The sequence below is a fragment of the Lepus europaeus genome, chromosome 5 (genome assembly GCF_033115175.1).
Source record: "Lepus europaeus isolate LE1 chromosome 5, mLepTim1.pri, whole genome shotgun sequence".
Taxonomy (NCBI): Eukaryota; Metazoa; Chordata; class Mammalia; order Lagomorpha; family Leporidae; genus Lepus; species Lepus europaeus.
The window spans coordinates 122,271,821-122,293,449 of NC_084831.1; the positions used below are offsets into that span (position 1 = coordinate 122,271,821).

Genomic DNA, 21,629 nt, shown 5'->3' on the forward strand with positions numbered 1-21,629 from the left:
CTGGCAAGACCTTTCTGGCTCAAACACTGACCTGTAACCCAGAGCCTGCACTAGATGTGGGGGACAGAGAGTGGCAGTGGTGAGAGGAAGCTGCAATCTCAGAGTTGGGTCCATGGCTCCCAGAAGCACAGGAAGGCCCTCCACCAACAAACACACTGGTATGTCCAAGGCTGCTGCTCCCCAAATACTCACTGCTCTGAGAAGAGCTTTTGGGTTTCCCAATGTATTTGAGGATGGGGTTTCGCTTCTTGTCTTCCAAGGCATCCTTTTCTTTCTTGGAATTGCTGCTCTGCTGAGACAAGAGACACTGGGGTTTGCAGGAAGCTCCAATATCCCAGCCCCAATGTGGTTGCTAACCACTCTGTCATTGCCACCAAACCAGAAAGATGCCTCATGTTCAAAGCCTGCCAAGCACAATTTACCCAGGCCAGGTTTAGAAGAACATACACGCCTGCTCTAGTCCTGGGATTCTCACTGACTGCACGTCCAAAGGTGGAGTGACAGCGCTACTGGCTGCAAAATGGCTGTCCTGGTCTGCCTCAGCACAGAGGACTGCATGAGAACAGCTGAGTTTTAGGGCAGCTGTCACCTTCTTGGTCTTAGGGAAGAAGGGCAGCCACTTGTCCTTGTCAGGAGCAGCCTGGGCCTTTTCTGCCGTGCTGGAGGGCCGGGCCTCTCGGAGACGGATTCCAGCATGGCTCATGTAGGTGTTGAGGGCAAAGTCCATGGGGGCACTGCAAGAGAAGAACGGTGTCACGGATCTGAAAGCTCAAGTTCTGCTTCCTACCCACAGGCAGAAGGGCAAATCTCTGCTCCAGACAATCTCCCCACAGACATCCAGGGAAGCGGGGAAGGGGCAGTAACGGAGTAAGGTGTTCACAGGGAGGTCTGCAGTAACAAATGGAACAGCAGGCAGAAGCTGGCTGGCTAGACTCCTGGGAGAAATCGTATTCTTTCCCTAAGCAGAACCTTCCCAGTGAGGGCATGACGGTCAGTGGGAAAACAGGCCAATTCCCTAACACACAAGCAAACAACTCCCCGCTAGCCAGGGCATGGGCAGACCTGGAGGGCTGGCTGAGGTCTGCAGCTGCTCTCAGCATGGATGTGGGGGTGGGGTGCAAAGGGGAGGGAGAAATGTCACTCATCCTCTGTCAAGGTACCCTGCCTTCACCACCCTCCCTTCCCCAAGTACAAAGAGAGAGATGGAAAGGAGCTGTCAAGTAGCTTCCAATTGCCACAAATGAAACTGTCCAGAGCTCTATGTTTAGAAATGTATTTGGCCTGCAATTTGGTAGACAGATTATCTACTTCATGGATTCAGAGCGGTGAATCTTCAGCCAGCCCTGGCTTTACTGCCCTTTTAAATGGACTTCTACCGCCATCTTTTCTCTCTTACTACGTGTGTGTGTGCACGCGCTCAGGGAATGCAGAGTCATTTTGACACTGGCTGATGAGAAACAATGACATAAAAAGGATACTGCAAAAAGTCTGTGGGAAACACAATTTAAAGCTAAGCTTACTTTTGCACAAAAATGTTTGAAATTCATGCACTGGGGTCTTAAAAAGTTCATCAAAAATTATGTATGGATCCCAGCATTTTTTGCAGCAAAATAAATTTGCCTTTTAATTCCATTTTCTCATGAGCTTTCTGAAGCATTCCTGTTTACAGGCTACTGAAAAAAATATAACACATCCCAAGAGATTAAACATGTTATACCCCAACTCCCCTGTGCAGGTGCCCCTGATCCAGGCTGATAAAACCACCACTGCTGCTTCTTTAAGTGGATGAAGGGAAAGAGGTGGGAGGGAAGCCATAGGGCTGTTTGGGTGGAGAGGAGGAAGCAGGTATTAGGAGCCACTCACACCCTCAGGCGGTGATCCCTGGGCATTAGGGGCCTGGACCATCTCATGACCCCCACGTGTTACAATTACAGTCATCTGGGAATGAAACTTGCTCTTACGTGGTCTTACAAAGCTAGGGGCTCCCTGTAATGAGCAAAAATGCAAAGCACAGATCAGCCCCACACCTTCCCACCTTGAAAGCTGCAAATGAACCACATCATGGACTCACCTCCTATCTTCCTCGTATTTGGACCTGGAACAAAAGAAAAGAACAGATGACTCACACGGCACAGACAGGCTTGTTGCCTGGGCAGAGGCTGGGAGGAGGGTAAGCGCCTTCTCAGAGGAAGGGCGGGTTGGTGGGGAGAAGGGAGGAGTATGATGAAAGGCCAGACTCTTGGTCACAGCTCTAGAGCCAGCTTGGGGCTCAGTAGGTGAGAGTTCTTCCCTCAAGGGACTCTAATGGCAGAGTGATGATGATGACAATGATGATGACGACAATGTCTTTCTAGTGAAATGGAAGGGGAATGTGGTAAATACAAGCTTCTCGCTTGCTATGTTTTTGGTGTCTGAAGTTATCAGAAAGAGGCTCCTTTTTGTACCCACCTAGGACTGAGTTAGAAGGGCAGAGGTGAGGACTGGGCATTGTGGAGCAGTAGGTTAAGTCTCCATCCTGTACTGGAGGGCCTGGTTCAAGTCCCGACTACTCTGCTTTTGAATGATTCCTGTTAACGTACCTGGGAAGCAGCAGATAATGGCTCAGGTACTTGAGTCCCTGCCACCTACCCAGGAGACCTGGATGGAGTTCATGGCTCCTGGCTTCAGCCTGGCTCAGCCTTTACTGTTGGAGGCATCTGTGGAGTGAATCAGGGGATGGAAGATGTCCCTCTTTCTTTCTCTCTCCTTCTTCCTCAGTCTCTTATTCTGTCACTATGCCTTCCTTTTTTTTTTAAGATTTAGTTTTTATTTATTTGAAAATCTGAGGGGAGGGGAGGGGAGGTGAGGAAAGGAGAGGAGAGGTGAGGAAAGGAGAGGAGAGGAGAGGAGAGGAGAGGAGGGGAGGGGAGGGGAGGGGAGGGGAGAGGAGAGGAGAGGAGAGGTCTTCCATCCGATGGTTCACTCCCCAATTGGTCAAAGCCAGGAGCCAGGAGCTTCTTCCAGGTCTCCCATGTGGATGCAGGGGCCCAAGGATTTGGGCCATCTTCTACTGCTTTCCCAGGCCATAGCAGAGGGCTGGATAGGAAGTGGAGCAGCCAGGACTCGAACCGGTGCTCATATGGGATGCCGGCGCTTCAGGCCAGGACATTAACCCACTGCGCCACAGCGCTGGCCCCTATGCCTTTCAAATAAATAAGTAAATCTTAAAAAAATTAAAAAGAAGGGTTGGGGCATCACTGAGGCAGGAGGACAGAAGATGAGAAGGAAGCAACAATACCTTCAGACTGGATCCAAACAATCTTTTTAGAAGACATAAATGGAAACAGCAGCATCTGAGTGTTCCCCACGGGCCAGGCATCATGCTAAGCTGTCTGTATATATTAACCCATCTAATGTCCAAATAGGCTCGGTCAGTCCTGCCTCCATCCTGGAGCTGGCTGAGCTGGTTTAGTGCCATCTGACTGCTAGGAAACCAAGGCTCAGAAAGATTTCAGGGCTTGGCTGAGGGTCAGACGGTCAAGTTTGCAAAGCATTCCTGCTCTGTGTGATCTCATCCATCTCATCCCCAGCCAGACCTCCTCAAATGCCAGATTTGTGTATGGAGCGCCTACTCCGTGCTCTGTTTAACATGTCCTTATTTTCTATCTCAAAACTGCTTCCCTGTAACTGTCCCTATTCTGACTGCTGGTACCTTCGCCCTTTCAGTAGCTCAGATAAAAAGAAAAATCCTGAGGGTCTTCCTTGGCGCTTCTCTTTCCTCATTCCCCGTAGTCGAGGTGGCTCTAGCATCAACATATACCTAGAGGGGACCTCTTTTCACAGTCTCCACCATTTCTCCCAGTCTGGTTGGCTGGCTGCCACATGCTGTCCTACAGAACCCCCCAGCAGAACCTTCCCCAGCTCTTGTCCTGGGCCCCATCTAGTCTTGCACAGCTCCAGTGGCTCCCACTCAGAGAGAAAAACCCAGAGTGGGTGTGGTTGTCCACAAGGCTCTGCACAGCCACCCCTCCTGTTCCCTCTGGCTTTATCAGGTTCCCTTGCCCTGTGGCTTGTCCGACTGCCCTGGTTAGACTTGCAACCCATGGGCTCTGGTTCTCCTGGTCCTCCCCAGCCTGCTCTACTTACTCCTCCAGCACTTCTTTGTAACATACTACCCCATTACTTCTTTGTTAAGCACTAATGGCTCTTCCCATTACGATGTAAGCTCTGGAGAGGTAGGGCTGCTTTGTTCACTACTGCATCCCAGGAATGCTAGAGGCAGAACCACGTTTGGTACAGAACAGGAGAGCCATGAGGTTGAAACAGCAGCATTCCCAGAGGCTATGGAGATCATCCAGTCCAACTCTGATCATTCTATACGTGGGGCCCAGTGAGATAAAATGGCTTGGCCAAGGTCACATATTTACTTAGTGAGAAGCAGTACTGGGGCAAAACACTGCTAAGCCTGGAAATGTTCCCACAAAGCCTGTCACGTTGGGACTCGTATCACAGGCACCCCTGACATTTAGAAAATGTCTCTAAAAGAGCATAGCAGGTGTGCCAGCAGCTCCTGAATAAGGTAACTTTAGATTTCTGCGATAATTAGTAAAAGTGATTTCAATTCCCTTAATGAAGTTCTGCAAAAGCTTTATCTACCAGAGACTCACAGCACTGGGCTCACTCTGTGTCAGACATGGTCTTAGAGGCAGGAAGGGAGGAAGTTTAGGAAGAGGGCTAGAAAGGAGAAGCAGAAAGCTCACCACATTCCTAGAGCCCAATGCCTGTCATGACCACCATATTACAACAGGGAGCCCCAAGGTTCAGCAACCTCCATGCATGGGGGCAGCCCTCTGCCTAAGAAACCCAGCTTGCTCTGCACTTCAGGGGAAGGACAACCAGGCAAGAATAGCTTGAGGGAAGTTGGAAAAGAAACCCCCAAAACCTGTGAGGGTGGGGGGTGGGAGGAGATCTGAAGACTCACAGAATATCTCCAAGGGCAGCCAGCTGCTTCTCGGCCACTTGGCGCTCTCGGAGAAGGTCCCCATCCAGGTCCAGCAGGTCATTTTCACCATACAGGCTGCCCAGCCCCAGAGTGCGTTTTGTTCTAAGCCAGAGAGATACACAGAAAGGGACAAATGTACAAACACTCCTTAGATGCACACCCAGAAGGAGTGACGCAAACATAAACACACACACACACACACATAGAGCGAGGGAAGGGCCAAGAGGCAGAGGTGCTAGGAGACAGTGCAGGAGGGCAGGGACCCTGGCAAACCTGTAGTCGTGGATCTGCTCCTGGATCTCTGGCATGGCAGCCCCCTGGGCCTCACCAAGAGCACTGCGGACATCCTCACTGTTGCGCAGGCGCAGGTCTGTAGTGGGAACCAGGGAAAGCAACATGGGCGGGGTGCCCAGGGAGGACAGGCTGGCTTTCTGCCCCTTTAGTCTAAAGGAAGTGAAGGCCTCCGCCTCACAGATCATTCCCAAATTCAGGACTGGACACCTCATGTCCAAGGTCCATGTCAATGACAAAAAACACTTTCTGGATGTTCCATGCTCCAGTATGTGAAGTGCTAAAACCCCTTTCATCAGATATGTTCCTATGCTGTCCTGTGACACCAAAGTGCAGCCCTCCCAGGGAGATGCTCACTCCCTTGCACTGCCCACGGCCAGCTCACAAGGATAAAAAAGCAAGCACTTCACATTCCATGAAACACCAACTCCCCAGCAAAAGCAAAAGGTGTAATCCTTCTGTCGGCATCTGGCTCCACCCAGGTGAGGCTGAGCTGCTGGGAGCAGCAAGCTCTGTTCACCCGACCGCCTGTGCCCTTCAGCTCTCTTCCCTGAGAAGCCTCTGACAAGCTTCTGAACAGCCCTTCTGGCGGCCACCCTCTGTGTGCTGCCCCCACCCACCCAGTTCCTCTGTCTTGATTAGGATTAGGGGCTCAGAAATCATCCAGTTTACTGGATCCTCACTCCGGACCAGCTGCTATCAGTGTCAGTTAAGGAATTTATAACCCCATCCCCACCCCTGTAACACTCCAGGGAGTCTGAATTGAGGCAGGATGGTGTGAGGCCCTGGTTTCTACAGCTATGAGAGCTTCCCAAGGGAATCTAATGGTTGATCTGGCTTAGCAATCCTTGATTGACTCCAATTTTCTCTTGGACAGATGACCCAACTGAGGCCCGGAAGGGTCATGTGCAAGGTTGTGGAAATGAGCCCAGGCCTCCTCACGCAACGGACAGGGTCTTCCTGTGACAAATGCCACCAGGCAGAGTAACTTCCTGGTCAGGCTGTGCCCTGTTTGTGCCCGCCTATAAGCTATTACGCAGTATTCCGGAGGAACTGTCCTATGGAGGACAGCTGCCCAAGGACAGTGGCTGTCGTCTAGAGGCTTCCAAGAACTCAAGATAAGAAGGGCAGCACCAGAATACTTACTGGCCAATGAGCCAACTTACCAATTTCAGCCTGTAACATCTCAGGGATCTTCACTCTCAGAGGCTAGGAGACAGAAAAATGGGGCAGAAATGGTGAGGGTGTACTTGCCAGGGAGTCAGACAGGGAACAGGCTTGGCAGGCACTGCCTTCTCTCCTTTTTTGCCAACATCTACCCACCCTCCTTTCAAGTCTCAGTGTATACCTAAACTCTAGACCAAGGTTTATGGGAAATAAAATCTGAGGCTTACAGGGAAAGTCGGGACTATATTCTAAGAGTGGCATGTGCAGTTTTTCCACTCTATTTTCAGGTCATTAGAGTTTATGGAACAGAAATGTTGTTCCAAAAAGTGGACTGGTGATAATTTAGCAGGAAGGGAGAAACCTTTACCAGGCTATCTGATGGGCTTCCCCTCCTCTTCACTCCCAAAGGAAAGCTGGCTCTCTGTCACCTAGTCTCACAATTAGCTTGGTGTTCCTGCTTTTGCTTTTTAAGTCCCTGACCCCTGGATACAGGGGTGGTTCCATAAAAGAGAACTGGCAGCTCTACCTCTTTACTCAAGCTCCATTTAAAGGGGAGAGTATAAGTCTTGAGGAAAATCCGTTGTCTTCAATCTCACTGGCTCTGGTAGCTCATCACTGGAAACATAAAGCCATCTTGGGATTAGTTTAGTTGATCAGATCGGGATGTTGAGGATGGGAACTGCCTCTGCAGGCAGAAGTGCTCTTGCCCAGCAAGATTCTGGAAACACTTGGGACCTGCGTCCAGACACATTGAGTGTGCACCTGTCCCAGGCACTGCAGGGCCTTCTCACCTCTGACTCCTGCCTCCAGGCAATAATGGTGAAGTCAGGCAGAGCTCCAGAAACCTGGGCTCTCCCTGTGCCCACTGATCTAGACCCTGTTTCTTCATCATATGGAGAGCAAGGCAGGGAGGGCTGTGGAAAGCAGGGCACTGATTCAAGGGAGAGCAATTAGACTCCCTATTCTGAAGAGAGGCAATGTGTATTCTACACATGGAACAAAAGAAGTATAGAAAGATGAATCTATTAGAGCAGAGCCAGGAATGCAATCTGGAAATCCTAATCCCTGAACCAAGACTTCTCTTCTCCATTTGGCCTCAATGTTTTGTTTAGTTTTTTCTCTGTCTCTGAGTGGTCCAAAGAGTATAGTAAAATTGTAATTCAATCCATGACTGCCTTACCGCATTTTTCTCTAGGAAAATATTCCAGATGTCTTTTCCCAAGCTTCGGGAGTCCTTGGGGTTTGTCTGCTGATAAACTTCTGCACACAAGTAAAAAAGCTAGGGGGAGAGAGCACCTGGTCAGAGCAGTGGTTCTCACAGGGGTGATTTTGTCCCTGAGGAGACATTTTTTAGTCATTATGGTTACTAAGGAGTGAAGTCTCCTCCTGGCATTTGGTGGACAGAGTTCACTGATGCAGCTCGACACCCCAAAATGCACAGCAGAGTCCACCACAACACAATAACCCGGTGCAAAATGTTAACAGTGCTGAGGCTGAGAAAGGGTGGCTGGAACATACCACACACCTGCGGCAAGGGAGGCCCTGGCCCTGACCCCGCTGCATCCCAGCCACCCAACCACTGCCCCTTGACTCCGTCTCTTCCACATTTGCTATCTCACCACTGACTTGTTCATTTATTGTTTCCCAAGGATTCATGTTTTAGTTTTCCTTGTCATTTTTTATTCAAGAATGTTTCTGAGATCCTAGCACTTGGGACTAAAAACACAGGTGTTCAATGAATAATGTGCAAATCAGTGCTCATTCTGGCTTCCCACAGTGGTATTCCCAGAAACACGAAACAGCAACGCATGCCTGGGGCAAGTTCATTCTGCAGACTACACCACCAGCCTCTCTCCTATACCCCATTCCTTTTTAAGCAGCCCAGCAAAATGAGAGAAACTGTATAGCTGTTGGCTCTGAGCACTGTCCAGGGCACTCTGGGTTCCACCCCCACATTCTTTCCTGTCATCACCTTGAGACTGAAGACCTCGTATAATCTTGCTCTCTGCCAAGCTTTCCTGCAGTAGCACTGTGTATTTGCAAGGGCCAACTCCCCAGTCTGCAGCCACCTTCATTCGAAAACCCCCAGAAAAGATCCTCTTCTTCACAACGATGGCCTAAGCTGACCGAGGATGGCAGTGTTCCTGGCCTAGCTCTTTCTCCATCCTGGCTACGGACCGGAGTGGACCGTGTCACACCCAGTGAAGAAGCCTCCAGGCCTGGGGTCTGTCCTCTTTCCAATTTTGTCGCTGTTCTTGAGATGCCCGCCTACGCCCAGGGTTCAGATCTGTAACATCAAGCAGGACCAGGGCCAGAACGACACTTCCAACTTACCAGTGGACTGGGGTCCGCCTGAGAGAAGATGTAACGTAGAAAAACCCCCAGGTGAGCTGGACGTGACTTCAGTTTCTCAAGATCCTGGAATATGACATCGCTCTGGAAGGCAGAAGGGTACCTGTGGGCTGGGAGGCATGGAGGCAGGCCACAGCAGCATAGCCTGTTCCCGCTTAGCCTCCATGCTATCCACCTTCCAGGGTTGATACGTGGAGGCTCCCTCCCCCAGCTGCTATTAGTCCCACTGCTTCAGGCCAAGAGCAGCTTGTAGGACAGGAGAATGATGAAAATAAGAACCAGGAAACTGTTACCTCGTTGTTGAAATAGCCCGGGTCATAATCTTCCTCTGGGCCAATAATTAAAGGCTTTGGGCTTTGATCTACACCCTGGGGGAGAGATTCAAGTTGTAGAGATGAGACGTTAGAGGACAGGGCATTCGACTCCCTCAGCAAAGTCTGTTTGGTTACAGCACAGCACTCACTAAGACAGCCACTGAGCTGGTAAACGCTGGCCTCTCCCCACCACCCGCAAATCTCAGAGCACAGATGAAATGATTTCCACTTGCAGGAAGTCAACGGCTGCTGGGTGGGGCAGAGCAGACTCGCAGCGGCCTGGTCACATGACATATGAAGATGGGAAGTAAGAGAAAACGCTCTCTTCCTGTTTTCAAAAGATCTGAGGGGGTGGAAGGGATGGTTAGCCAACAAAATAAGGGCCTGCAGCTCCTGTGGGATAGTTGGGCTGGGGGCTGTTTTCCTAAACAGATTAAACAGTGACCCTAAAGCCCAAACACACACCCTCCAAATCCAGCGTCCACTACAGTGCTGAGAACAGCTGCTGTGTACTAGTAAGTCCCCCTGGCTTAGCAACTGTCAGAGCCTAGTGGTGGGTCTCTGCCTGCTGAGCAGAAAGGGATGGGCTGATCCTTCTCAAACGCCATCTGCGTTATTTCCTTGCGCAAGAATCCAGGATAGAATCCCTGTTACCTATCTAAAATCCAAACTAATTGCCCTGGCTTTTTTCTACCCTATGCACATTTTAATATAAATTTAATCCTGACTGATATGCATTGGTGAGATACATGAGAGGCAGTTCATATTGCATAGACTTTTCAGATGCCTCACTGGACAAATTTTTCTTCCAAAAGTTCCTTGAGCTTTCAAAGCTCTTCTACCAAATGTATTTTTTCACTCAGTTTAATCTCCATCATTTGTGGTGATTCCCCAACAAAGATATTGCTTCTGGAACCCATCTGGCTTACCCTTGCCTACTCTTACCCAGGGAAAAGACACCCTCCTCACCCACTTTGGCAAGTGGCTTTTTCTTTTCTTTTTTTTTTTTAAAGTATAAATTTCTTTTCTTTTCTTTAAGATTTATTTATTATTTGAAAGGCAGAGTTACAAAGGCAGAGGTGGGGCGGGGAAAGGCAGAGAGAAGTCTTCATCTGCTGGTTCACTCTCCAAATGGCCGCAACAGCTGGAGCTGCACCAATGCAAAGCCAGGAGCCTGGAGCTTCTTCCGGGTCTCCCATGTGGGTGCAGGGGCCCAAGCACTTGGGCCATCTTCTACTGCTTTCCCAGGCCATAGCAGAGAGCTGGATTAGAAGTGGAGCAGCTGGCGTGGCTCAACAGGCTAATCCTCTGCCTTGCGGCGCCGGCACACCAGGTTCTAGTCCCGGTTGGGGCTCCGGATTCTGTCCCGGTTGCCCCTCTTCCAGGCCAGCTCTCTGCTGTGGCCAGCGAGTGCAGTGGAGGATGGCCCAAGTGCTTGGGTCCTGCACCCCATGGGAGACCAGGAGAAGCACCTGGCTCCTGCCATCGGATCAGCGCGGTGCGCCGGCCGCAGCGGCCATTGGAGGGTGAGCCAACGGCAAAGGAAGACCTTTCTCTCTGTCTCTCTCTCTCACTGTCCACTCTGCCTGTCAAAAAAAAAAAAAAAAAAAAAAAAAAAAAAAAAAAAAAAAGTAGTGGAGCAGCCGGGACTCGAACTGACACCCATATGGGATGCCGGCACCACAGGCGGCGGCTTTCACCCACTATGCCACAGCGCTGGCCCCTGAAGTGGCTTTTTCTGACAGTCTCTTCCTGATGTTGCTCTCTCCTTTTCTGTTCTCCTACATATTTGCAGACTCTATGCCCAGAATGACTGAGTTACAGCACGTGAACACCGTTCTCAGAGCTCAGAGTCCAACAGCCATCTGTAATAAAAAATGTGAGCCCCGGAGTGAGTGACCATGTGCCCCAGTTGCAGAGCCAAGTCTGACGTGCTGTGTTTGTATTTCTCAGACACATCCTAAGCAGCGGCCTTTTCTGTAATATCTGTAATATGCCAGGACCCCCAGGAGGTGGGTGAGTACTTCTGGTTCTACCTGGCTGGCCAGTAAACTAGGCTTTTGCTTATTTGCAGGGAGAATTCTGATTGTAAAGGCAGAATATGCTTATCATCAAAGAATCAAACATTATAGAATTATACAGCAAAAAGTGATCGGTATGCTTCTACCCTTGCTGCTGACAGTTTCATGGATATATAGGCTTTTTCCTACTCAATACATACTAAGAAACTGGAACTACACTATACTTAACCTTATTATTCAAAAACAGCTATTTAAGTTTTTTAGAAGATTGACAATTCAGAGGGTAAAAAGGACTCCAAGGCTACTTACTCCACACCTGCTCCTATTAACTATCTAAAGGGAAACCTCCTCTAGGAACAGGACAGACTCCTGACCCCCTCAGCAACCTGCCTGACATCCTTCAGCAACTCGACCTTGGTCCTGCCATTCCGAAGAGGGAGGAGCAGGAATGGACAATCACAGAGCAGCCAGGAGAGGAAACAGCCCTATGTTGGGGCTCAGGAGAACTACATTCTAGTTACGACTCTTCCAGCAACAGAGTCCTTGACCAGTCCCTTAGCCTTTCTTTGCCTGTTTTCTCTGTTACATGAAGATTCTAACAGTCATCTCCTTTCCTGATTGTGAGGATTAAGTGAGACCCAGTACAGCAGCTGATACATTATACCTTTTAATACATCTTGGATCCACCTCTCCACCTTCCCCTCTCCAAGTTCTAATAACTAAATTCTATCCAATGGGTACACATAGAGTATCAAATGTGTTCTTTTGCACAGTAGCTCTTGATTAGAATTTTCTTTTGATGATTGTATATAACTCTGGATTTAAGAAAAAGATTCGCCTAGGTTGCAGTCCTGTCTGCAGCCCACACTGTGGAACCTTAGTGTAGAGAAGTTCAGGAAGCTTTGTGTCCTGGAGAAGTCCTCCCCTCCCAGAAGACAATTTTGATGAATTTCATGCCCAAGTATCAACTCATTCATTCATTCATTCAACATTGTAAAGTGCCTACTCTGTGCCCGACCCCACGCTAGGTACTCAGGATTTGAAGATGAATTAAGCCTAGTGAGAAATTATACTTGTAAACATAGAAATACAGCAGAGTGATAAACGCTGGATCAGAAAAAAGATGCTGCTTAGAACCCTGGACTCCAGTGAGAGACAAATTTATTAGAATGACAACACCATCAAAGAGAACACAGTGAGATGTGTGTGTGTGTGTGTGTGTGTGACAGAGCTGGGATGGAGGCAGAGACAGGAAAGACAGCAAGCAGGAAACTAACCCTACTGGTTGGAGTTACTCCCTGAAGCCCAGCATGAAAGGCCTTCATGAGCAGGAACTGGGCTGGCTACCACAAGCTCACATACTACTCCTCTGGGAGACCTACTCGGTCTGTTTGTCGCAGGACAAAGGAAGGCCCAGTTTTGTTCAGGGAAGGGAGGAAAAGACAAACATTTAGACCTAAATTCCAGGATTCTAGGGACAACCAGGGACTGGATTTAACTAACTAGCTTACTAGCAACTTATAATACTGTTTTTAATTTAAGGCAATGGCATATTTCCTTCAAAATGAAGTTAAGCTTTAAAAAGTGAGCTTGAAGAAAAATGTTAAGTAAATGATACATTTCGACTGTGGAGATGAAAAAATCATTACGGTGGTCCGTCACTGAATTTCAGGAAGTGCTGTTTTGGAGCCAGTGCACGGTGCAGCAGGTTAAGCTGCCACCCGCAATGCTGGAATCCCACATAAGTGCCAGTATGAGTCCTGGTTGCTCCACTCCTAATCCAGCTCCCTGCTATTGCACCTGGGAAAGCAGCAGAAGACGGCCCAGGTGCTTGGGCCTCTGTGACCTATGTGAGAGACCTGGATGGAATTCCAGGTTCCTGGCTTCAGCCTGGCCCAGCCACAGCTATTGCAGCCATTTGAGAAGTGAACCAGTGGATGGAAGATCTCTATCTTTTTCTCTGTAACTCTTTTTTTTTTAAGATTTATTTTTTATTTATTTGAAAGACAGAGTTAGAGAGAGGTAGAAAGAGAGAAAGAGAGGAAGAGAGAAAGAGAGGAAGAGAGGAAGAGAGGAAGAGAGAAAGAGAGAAAGAGAGAGAGAGAGAGAGAGAGAGAGAGGTCTTCCATTGGTTGGTTCACTCCCCAGATGGCCCCAATGGCTGGAGCTGTGCCGATCTGAAGCCAGGAGCTTCTTCTTGGTCTCCCAGGTGGTGCAGGGGCCCAAGGAACTGGGCCATCTTCCACTGCTTTCCCAGGCCACAGCAGAGAGCTAGATCGGAAGAGGAGCAGCTGGGACTAGAACCAGCACCCATGTGGGATGCCAGTGCTTCAGGCCAGGGCTTTAACCTACTGTGCCACAGTGCCGGCCCCTCTCTGTAACTCTTTCAGATAAATAAATAAATCTTAAAAAACAAAACAAGGCTGGCACCACGGCTCAATAGGCTAATCCTCCGCCTCTGGCGCTGGCACCCCAGGTTCTAGTCCTGGTTGGGGCGCCGGATTCTATCCCGGTTGCCCCTCTTCCAGGCCAGCTCTCTGCTGTGGCCCGGGAAGGCAGTGGAGGATGGCCCAAGTCCTTGGGCCCTGCACCCGCATGGGAGACCAGGAGAAGCACCTGGCTCCTGCCTTCGGATCAGTGTGGTACACCGGCTGTAGCAGCCATTGGGGGGTGAACCAATGGTAAAAGGAAGACCTTTCTGTCTCTCTCTCGCACTGTCCACTCTGCCTGTCAAAAAAACCAAAACAAACCAAACCAAAACAAAAACTGTTGGGGCTGGCACCGTGGTGTGGTGGGTAAGGTCTCTGCTTGTGACACTGGCATCCCATATGGGTGCCACTGCATGTCCTGGCTGCTCCACTTCATCTCCAGCTCCCTGCTAGTGGTCTAGGAGAGCAGCAGAAAGTGGCCCAAGTACCTGGGCCCTTGTCACCCACATGCGAGATCCAGAAGCTGCTTCTGGTTCTTGGCTTTGGCCTGGCTCAGCACCAGCTGTTGTGACCATATAGGGGGTGAACCAACAGATAGAGGATTTCTCTCTCTCTAACTCTGATTCAAAATATATAAATAAATCTTTTTTTTTGTTTTTTTTTGACAGGCAGAGCTAGACAGTGAGAGAGAGAGAGACAGAGAGAAAGGTCTTCCTTCTGCTGGTTTACCCCCCAAATGGCTGCTAAGGCCAGCGCGCTGTGCTGATCCGAAGCCAGGAGCCAGGTGCTTCTTCCTGGTCTCCCATGTGGGTGCAGGCCCAAGCACTTGGGCCATCCTCCACTGCCTTCCCACAGCAGAGAGCTGGACTGGAAGAGGAGCAACCGGGACAGAACCGGCGCCCCAACCGGGACTAGAACCCGGAGTGCCCGTACTGCAGGCAGAGGATTAGCCTAATGAGCTGCGGCGTCGGCCAATAAATCTTTTTTTTTTTTTAAAGTGCTGGTTTAAAAAACAAGGAGACCTCTTCTCAGTGTTTCTAAGAAGTAGAGGCCCAGCTGCAGTCCGAACCATGACAAACAGTTCTCTGGCTCAGCCTGTTCCACTGCCAGACAGCCCAGATTCTTCACAAACTTGTGGTACTGAGCCAAAACCAGTCTTCTGAAATCTGCCCTGGACTAGGTCTGCCCTTGAGAGCAGGGGCTTCGATCAGGTTCTGCAGAACCTCGGGGCCCCATGGAAGAACACCCGAGAGGCATGGAGTTGATCGGGAAAGGTCTCAGAAGAGCTGGGCTTATTATTCTAGACTAGGGCTCTATATACTAAGAGTTCATTTTGCTAAGGAGAGAAAATTCAAAGTTGTATTCTGGAGAAACACTGAACAAACCTATTTCCTATTCTCTACAGGTGTTCAAAGAAAGACCAGCTATCTGTTCCTTAGCCGTCACCTCCCTAAGATGCTGACCCTTCACACAGAATCTGATTACCTTACTTCCGTGTTTCTTTTTATATCATGATCTTTCTTATTATTTGTTCCTTAAGTGATTATCTCAAGTTGTGGGTTGCTGATGCAATTCAGTATGATTATTCAAGACTATGTATTGGTAACACTTATAACAGGCTCCAGATCTGCTATGAAAAAAGGGAAAGGAAGTGTGTGGATGGCTTAGGTCACTCACCTGGTCACTGGTGGAGGGGACTGTTGCGTCTGAGCCCTGCCGCCTGTGGTGCTGGGCCACCCTGGTCATGATCACAGGGGACGTTCGAGGGCTGTCTAGTCCAGGGTCTGACAGTACCGAGTTCCGATTCATCAATGACTAGAGGAACAGAGAATTCTGTGAGAAGGAACCCTGTTTGGGAGGCCCTTGGGGCTCAGCTCATTTGGTGGTGATAACCACACCCAGCTTGGCCAAGACCTGGCTGCTGCAGCCATTTGGGGAGTTAACCAGAAGATGGAAGATCTCTCTACCTTTCAAATAAATAAATGAATCTTTAAAAAAAGAGAGGCATTCAGTTCTTAACTCTGTGCCTAGCACTGCACTCCTGCTTATTTTTACCTCATCCTATTCACACAACAGCTCTTTGAGGAAGAGCCTGTTATTCCTGTCCCTTTTCACACGAAGAAATCAGGACTTCAGAGGTTATGAGATTTGCTGAAGGTCAAAGGGGAAGTAATGAGGTGTCCCCTGGATTCAGCCCAGGCAGTCTTAACCCACAGCCCCACTATTCATCACCAGCCCTGCTACCCCCAGATATAGGCTGAGTACCCTTTATCCAAAATGCTTGGGACCAGAAGTGTTTCTCAGATATCGGAGTTTTCCAGAGTTGGGCACATTTGCATAGACTTCAAAAGGCTGAACGTGCATAATCCAGAAATCCGAAAAAATCTGAAATACTCTGACATTTGAAACTTACTGATCTTTTCACATATAATCAGCTTCCCACAAACAGGAGCAGTAACAGGTTTCTAAAATTAGGCTTTTTAATGTGTGTGTGTGTGTGTGTGTTTTGACAGGCAGAGTTAGACAGTGAGAGCGAGAGAAAGACAGAGAGAAAGGTCTTCCTTCCATTGGTTCACCTCCCAATGGCCGCTACGGCAGGTGCACTGAGCCGATCTGAAGCCAGGAGCCAGGTGCTTCTTCCTGGTCTCCCATGCGGGTGCAGGGCCCAAGCACTTGGCCATCCTCCACTGCCTTCCCGGGCCACAGCAGAGAGCTGGCCTGGAAGAGGGGCAACCGGGACAGAATCCTGCGCCCTAACCGGGACTAGAACCCGGGGTGCCGGCGCCGCAGGCGGAGGATTAGCCAAGTGAGCCATGGCGTCGGCCTTAATGTGTTTTCAACTAATCATTCACACGTTTAATTTATCTAGCTAAGTAAATATTATCATTATTCCTTCTTCTACACTTTTATATTATAAGCATGTATTTATTTAATCTACATATGCAAACTGCAAACACCTGGAAGAGATCACTCCAGTCAAAAATCTGAAACTATTTGACTGCTACAGAAAAAAAAAAATGAGCCTGTCAAGTAGGAAAAGATTTGTGGTAAAGAAAAAAAGGATCGTTTCTGGTTAGGCCAGGTCCACCGTAGTACTCTAAGATGATTTCATCCCAGCCAGGTAGAAATGTGTCTTCAATCAAGTCACTGTCTCTGCCAATCTATGTGCTGCTCTCTCATTCTCAGAGGCCTGCTATTGGTATGGTCTCCCTCTCCACTCTGCTCTTTCATAGCAGAATTGACAATGATAACATGGAAGCCAGATAACCCTTTTATTGGAACCTAGAGTACAGTGACTAAAACCCTACGGGCTGGAGCTAGAGAGGAAAGGCACAGATGACAGCTGGAGGCCTAACTGTGGCCAGGGGGCAGCAGAGCCTTTAGGTGCCCAGGAAAAGGACACCAAATATACAGACCATTTTTTAAAAAAACATGTAGACAGTTTGTTTTAGTCTTTTTATTTTTAAGTTGAAAAGCACAAAGACAGAGAGAGAGAGAATACAAGGTGGTGGTGGTGGTGGTGGTGGTGGTGGTGGTGGTGGTGGGGTGCACCCATCTACTGGTTCACTCCCCGGGTGCCCATGACGGCTGTGGCTGGGGCCAAGGCCAGGACCAGAGCTGGGAGCTGGGAACACAATCCAGGTCTCCCCTGCAGGTGGCAGGAACCCAGCTACATGGGCCATCACCACTGCCTCCCAGGGTCTGCATCAGCAGGAAGCTGGAGTCAGGAGCCTGAGGTGGGCAGGACCTGGGGATCCTGAGATGGGATGAAGGCCTCTTAACTGCTGGGCCAAACGCTTGCCCACAAACATACTGCCTTAAACTGGCCTCATCTCCGCTGGCACCTACCTCGCTGAGAGAAGCAAAGCGTTCTGTCCCAGAGTCCAAGCCGCTGTCCCCCTCCTGGGAATCCAGAGAGAGACGTCCTAAGAAGAAAAGAGTCTTTATTAAAAGGAAGTAACTGTGGCCTGAGAGGAAAAAAAAAACCCACCTTTTTTTCTGGGCACCTGTGCACAGAGGAGAGGCAGCTGCCACCTCTCTTTCTTCTATGAGTTTCCTTTTGGTTCTCTCATCTCATGAACCCCAGACTTTCCTGGCACACCTGTTCTCTGCTCTTATCACACCTTTCACTTACCTCAGCATCTATGCAAAGGCCACGTTACCTCCTGGAGTAATACAGTGCAGCTTTCCCAAGGCTAGTCCTATCCCTCAACTCATTCCCAACACTCTTCCAGCTACTGTCCACCTCTTGTAACAAGTGTGCGCCAGCTGCTGTTAGGCAAGCTGTTGTCTGGACCATAATTATACCACTATCTCCCTGGCCCCCTCTATCCAGTGCTATGGGTAATATGTCCATTTCTACTGCCTAAGTAGTCCAATTCCACTGTGTATTTGTACATTTATCTTTTTGTCTTAGCGGGCAGGTACTAAATATTCTCTTTCTCAGAATCTGCCTTACAGAGAAGAAACAATGGATAAGAAACCTGGACACAGATAGGCCACAGAACAAAGAAGTGATGAGGGGACTTACCTTCTGATGGCCTCTGGCTGGTGTCACCATACAGTGGAAGTATGTCCTAAAAAAGAAAGGCCCAGAGGGTGGGCAAATTCTGTAAACCTCTCTCCCTACTGTTCGCTTCCTCCAACCAGGATTCTATTTGCTTACAGTCAGTAGCCACTTCTGCTTCACTGCCTCAAAAGGCCCCGCTGGAAGAAACAGGGTTTTATTGGCACCATTTGGGGAGGACGGTGACCCCTATTGGTGGTTAGGAAGCTTTACTATGCGTAAAACTAAATTCTCACTTTATCACCCTGGGCCGCAAAGCACCTACCACCTTATGTGGTTTGGATACAAGAACGAACTTCCTATCAAGGAGCACAAAAAGCTCAAGCAGGTTGACTGAGGGAAGATATGAAAAGTTTACCTCGAGAGATCTCTGAAGACTAACAGGCTTTGGCCTGGGCCTGACTGCCCCAGCCAGAGTGGAGGAAAGGATGTTGCAAGGTTTAATTGTTTACACAGCACTGTTCTAGATCACATTGAGTCTTGCAATGACTCTGAGTGAGGCACACTACTCCCATGTTATAAATGAGGAAACGGAAGCTCACAGATCTTAAGTACCTTGTTCAAGCCACACAGCAGGTCAACTCGAACGCCAAGTCAGAGCTCAGAGCCTCAGACTGCAATCCCTGAGGCAAGTCTCCGATGCACCCCTTCGCAGCACACACAGGTACACTGACACCAGGGCAGTGGCAGTGGACGCGGGCTGGCCCTGTGCAAGGCCATGCTTCCCTTCTGGCAACACCCTATCAGGTGGGTACTATGGTGATCTCCATTTTAAACATGAGCAAACTGAGGCTCCGAGGGATTAAGTAACCTGCCCAAGAGTCCTAAAGCTTGTAAGAACTGGAGCTGGGAATTGAATCCTCAAGGTCTACATCCACACCTGAGCACCTATAAACCATACAACAGGAGGAGTTCTTTAGCAAACAAAATAGCTCAAATTCATTTGCCTGTGTTTCCCAAACTTTTCTCATCTGGTTGCTCCAATAAGGAAAGTAGATAATCGTTAAATAATTTCTACTAGCGTCAGTAAATATTATTCTTGGAACCCTTAACGTTTCTGGAGAGTTATTTCTTATTTACCTGAAGAATGAAGCTAATTAAGAGTAACAGTAAAGTCCCTGACTTGAATGAAGAACCATCTCCTCTAGAATTTTCCACAAAGGGTGGTTAGCTGCTGACACAGCTCCCTCTCAACTGACCAGGGATCCTTTACGTTGGCTGACTTTAAAAGCTGCCAGATGAACACTGAGTAAAACCAGGGTAGGAACATGTCAACTACAAGGAAACTACACAGAAAGGAAGGATATTTAAGAGACTCAAGTTGACAGTCTGATTTATGTTTCTTTTTTTCCAGTGGCCATTTGGTTCAGCAGTTAAGAGACTGCTTGGTGTGTCCACATCTCATATTTGAGTGCCAGGGTTCAAGTCCTAGCTCGCTTCCAATTCTAACTTCCTACTAACGCACACCCTAGAAGGTAGTAGGTACTGGCTCAAGTACTTGGGTCTTACCACCTACACGGGAGACCTGAACTGAGTTCTGGTTCCCAGCTTTGGCCTGGCCAAGCCCCGGCTGTTATGGGCATTTGTAGAGTGAACCAGTGGTCACAGAGGTCTGTTTGTCTTTGACTTTCTCCATTTCTCTGCCTTTCAAATAAAATGAAAATGAATAATAAAAAACATTTTCTTTTTATGATATCCCAAATGTTATAGAGCATGGCCACTGGTGCTGGATGAAGAACTGCTAACTTGTTTCTTTGTAAAACACTAAACACTAGGTCAGCTTTGAGGTCCTGGCACAGCCCAGGAGGCCTTTTGTCCCTGCTCTCTCCTTCACTCTAGCCCCGGTCGACCACATGGTGCCTTTCCTAGGGCTATGCCTACCATCACTCACCACTAAGCCACCAGTCTCCTGCTGGATCTTCAGCTGTAACTGAATGACTCGCCGCCGGGCACCTTCGATCTGCTCTTCTAGCAGGCTGGCGGGGTTCCGGCTATACACCTCACAGATACGCTGGGGAGGGTGAGGACAAGGAGGAGGGGAGAAGGTAGAGGGGTGGTTAGTAGAGAATGGACGACTCACCAGTGGGGAGAATGAGCAGCTATCCAAATCAAAGAGGAGAGAGGAGGGATCTCTGCCTTCGCTAGATGCACGTTAATTTACCATCATTTAGGCACAGAAAATGGTGTAAGTGATGAGAAACAGAACACACGACGCAAATGTAGAAAAGAAGACAAAACACAAAGGCCTGTCCTAACCTCACCCAGTTTCCAAGGCCTGAGTTAAGTCCCACATCTTAGCTGAGGTCTTCCTTGACTACCAGCACTCAAGTGTGAAATATTTCTGTGACTGTCCACATCAGAACATACAACGAGACCCACAGGAGGGAAGAGGAAAAAGCTTGACCAGAGCAGCCAGCATCTCCCCTGCCCATTATTTGGAAGCTCCCTGAGGGCAGGAACCATGGTAACACTCATGGTTTAGGGTGGAGGTCTAGAGGCTCAGTCAGGGAGCCTTGGCTTTAAATTTCAAGATCTCCACTTATTGGCTGTGTAGACTTGAGCAAGCTTGAGTACATCCTCATCGATAAAATGGAGATGACAAGACCTGCCTCAGGGAATGGTTATTAAGATCTGAATGGGATTATGTGTAGAGTGCTCAGCAGGGTATCCAGTGCACAGTCACATGCCTGGCTACATGGAAGCTGTTCATAATTTACTAAAATGGAGATTCTCAATAAAGCTTGCGGGTTTACATAAATTATCTTTTTTTTTACATTGGGATCACAAATTCTCTAAAGTCATCTGGGGCTTCCCTGCTACGTGACCACCTTGACACAAATCTCATATTTGGTGCTTCGTCTTCTCCACACTTTTAAGGCCCAACACTTCCCCCAGTCTCAGCAGACACCATTCTGGTATGAACTGGCCCAACTTTATTCCACTGCGGCCATTTTCTTCCTGCATTGAGGACAAGTGACGTCTAAATTGTTAACGAAGTTAATCCTGCCACTGCCTGGGGCTCTTCTTGGCCATCGTTCACCTATCTTCAAAATCTCATTTTTCCAATGCCTCCACCCTACAAAACTGTTCAGGTTTCCTGACTTGAAAGAAAAACAAAACCACCAAAACCCTTTCCATCAACTCTTATTTCAAGCCCCTGCCCCACCACTTTGTTCCTCCTTCCTTTCACAGTCGTTGTTTAAAAACAGTAGTCTACACTTAGGAGCCCCATACTTCTTTGCCTCCAGTCATGCAACATACACAATTTAGTTTCTTCCCCATTATGTCAAACATCTGCCTAAAAGATCAAACATGATTACAAGAGGTGCAATACTAGAGGTTGGTGAAGCGTACTGTAGGAGCATCTCCTCTCTGCCCTGGTGCCCTGGGGGATCTCACCCAGCTCCAATCTCAACCATCACCTTTATACTGAGATGCCTGACCTATTCCAACTCAGCCTTTTCTTCTATGTGTCAGCCGTGTGATCTCTAAATGCCTGGGGAATGG

At 48.7% G+C, this 21,629-nt stretch overlaps 1 protein-coding gene across 14 annotated transcripts in view; it reads right to left on the reverse strand.

The window, feature by feature from the left end:
- The window catches only part of ARHGEF11 (Rho guanine nucleotide exchange factor 11), a 124,294-nt gene that overhangs the window by 20,894 nt on the left and 81,771 nt on the right, over positions 1–21,629 (reverse strand). For 6 of the 14 annotated variants that reach the window (XM_062192529.1, XM_062192528.1, XM_062192534.1 and 3 more), the window contains 13 exons: positions 20,014–20,133; positions 18,087–18,132; positions 17,405–17,481; positions 15,233–15,370; positions 9,085–9,159; positions 8,774–8,875; positions 7,620–7,718; positions 6,439–6,481; positions 5,255–5,351; positions 4,961–5,083; positions 2,072–2,095; positions 590–734; positions 193–292 (listed from right to left, as the gene is read on the reverse strand). In XM_062192529.1, coding sequence (XP_062048513.1) covers positions 193–292; positions 590–734; positions 2,072–2,095; positions 4,961–5,083; positions 5,255–5,351; positions 6,439–6,481; positions 7,620–7,718; positions 8,774–8,875; positions 9,085–9,159; positions 15,233–15,370; positions 17,405–17,481; positions 18,087–18,132; positions 20,014–20,133 — 1,189 coding nt within the window. The remainder of the gene's footprint in view (positions 1–192; positions 293–589; positions 735–2,071; positions 2,096–4,960; positions 5,084–5,254; positions 5,352–6,438; positions 6,482–7,619; positions 7,719–8,773; positions 8,876–9,084; positions 9,160–15,232; positions 15,371–17,404; positions 17,482–18,086; positions 18,133–20,013; positions 20,134–21,629) is intronic. The other 8 variants (XM_062192532.1, XM_062192530.1, XM_062192527.1 and 5 more) reach the window with 4 other exon arrangements.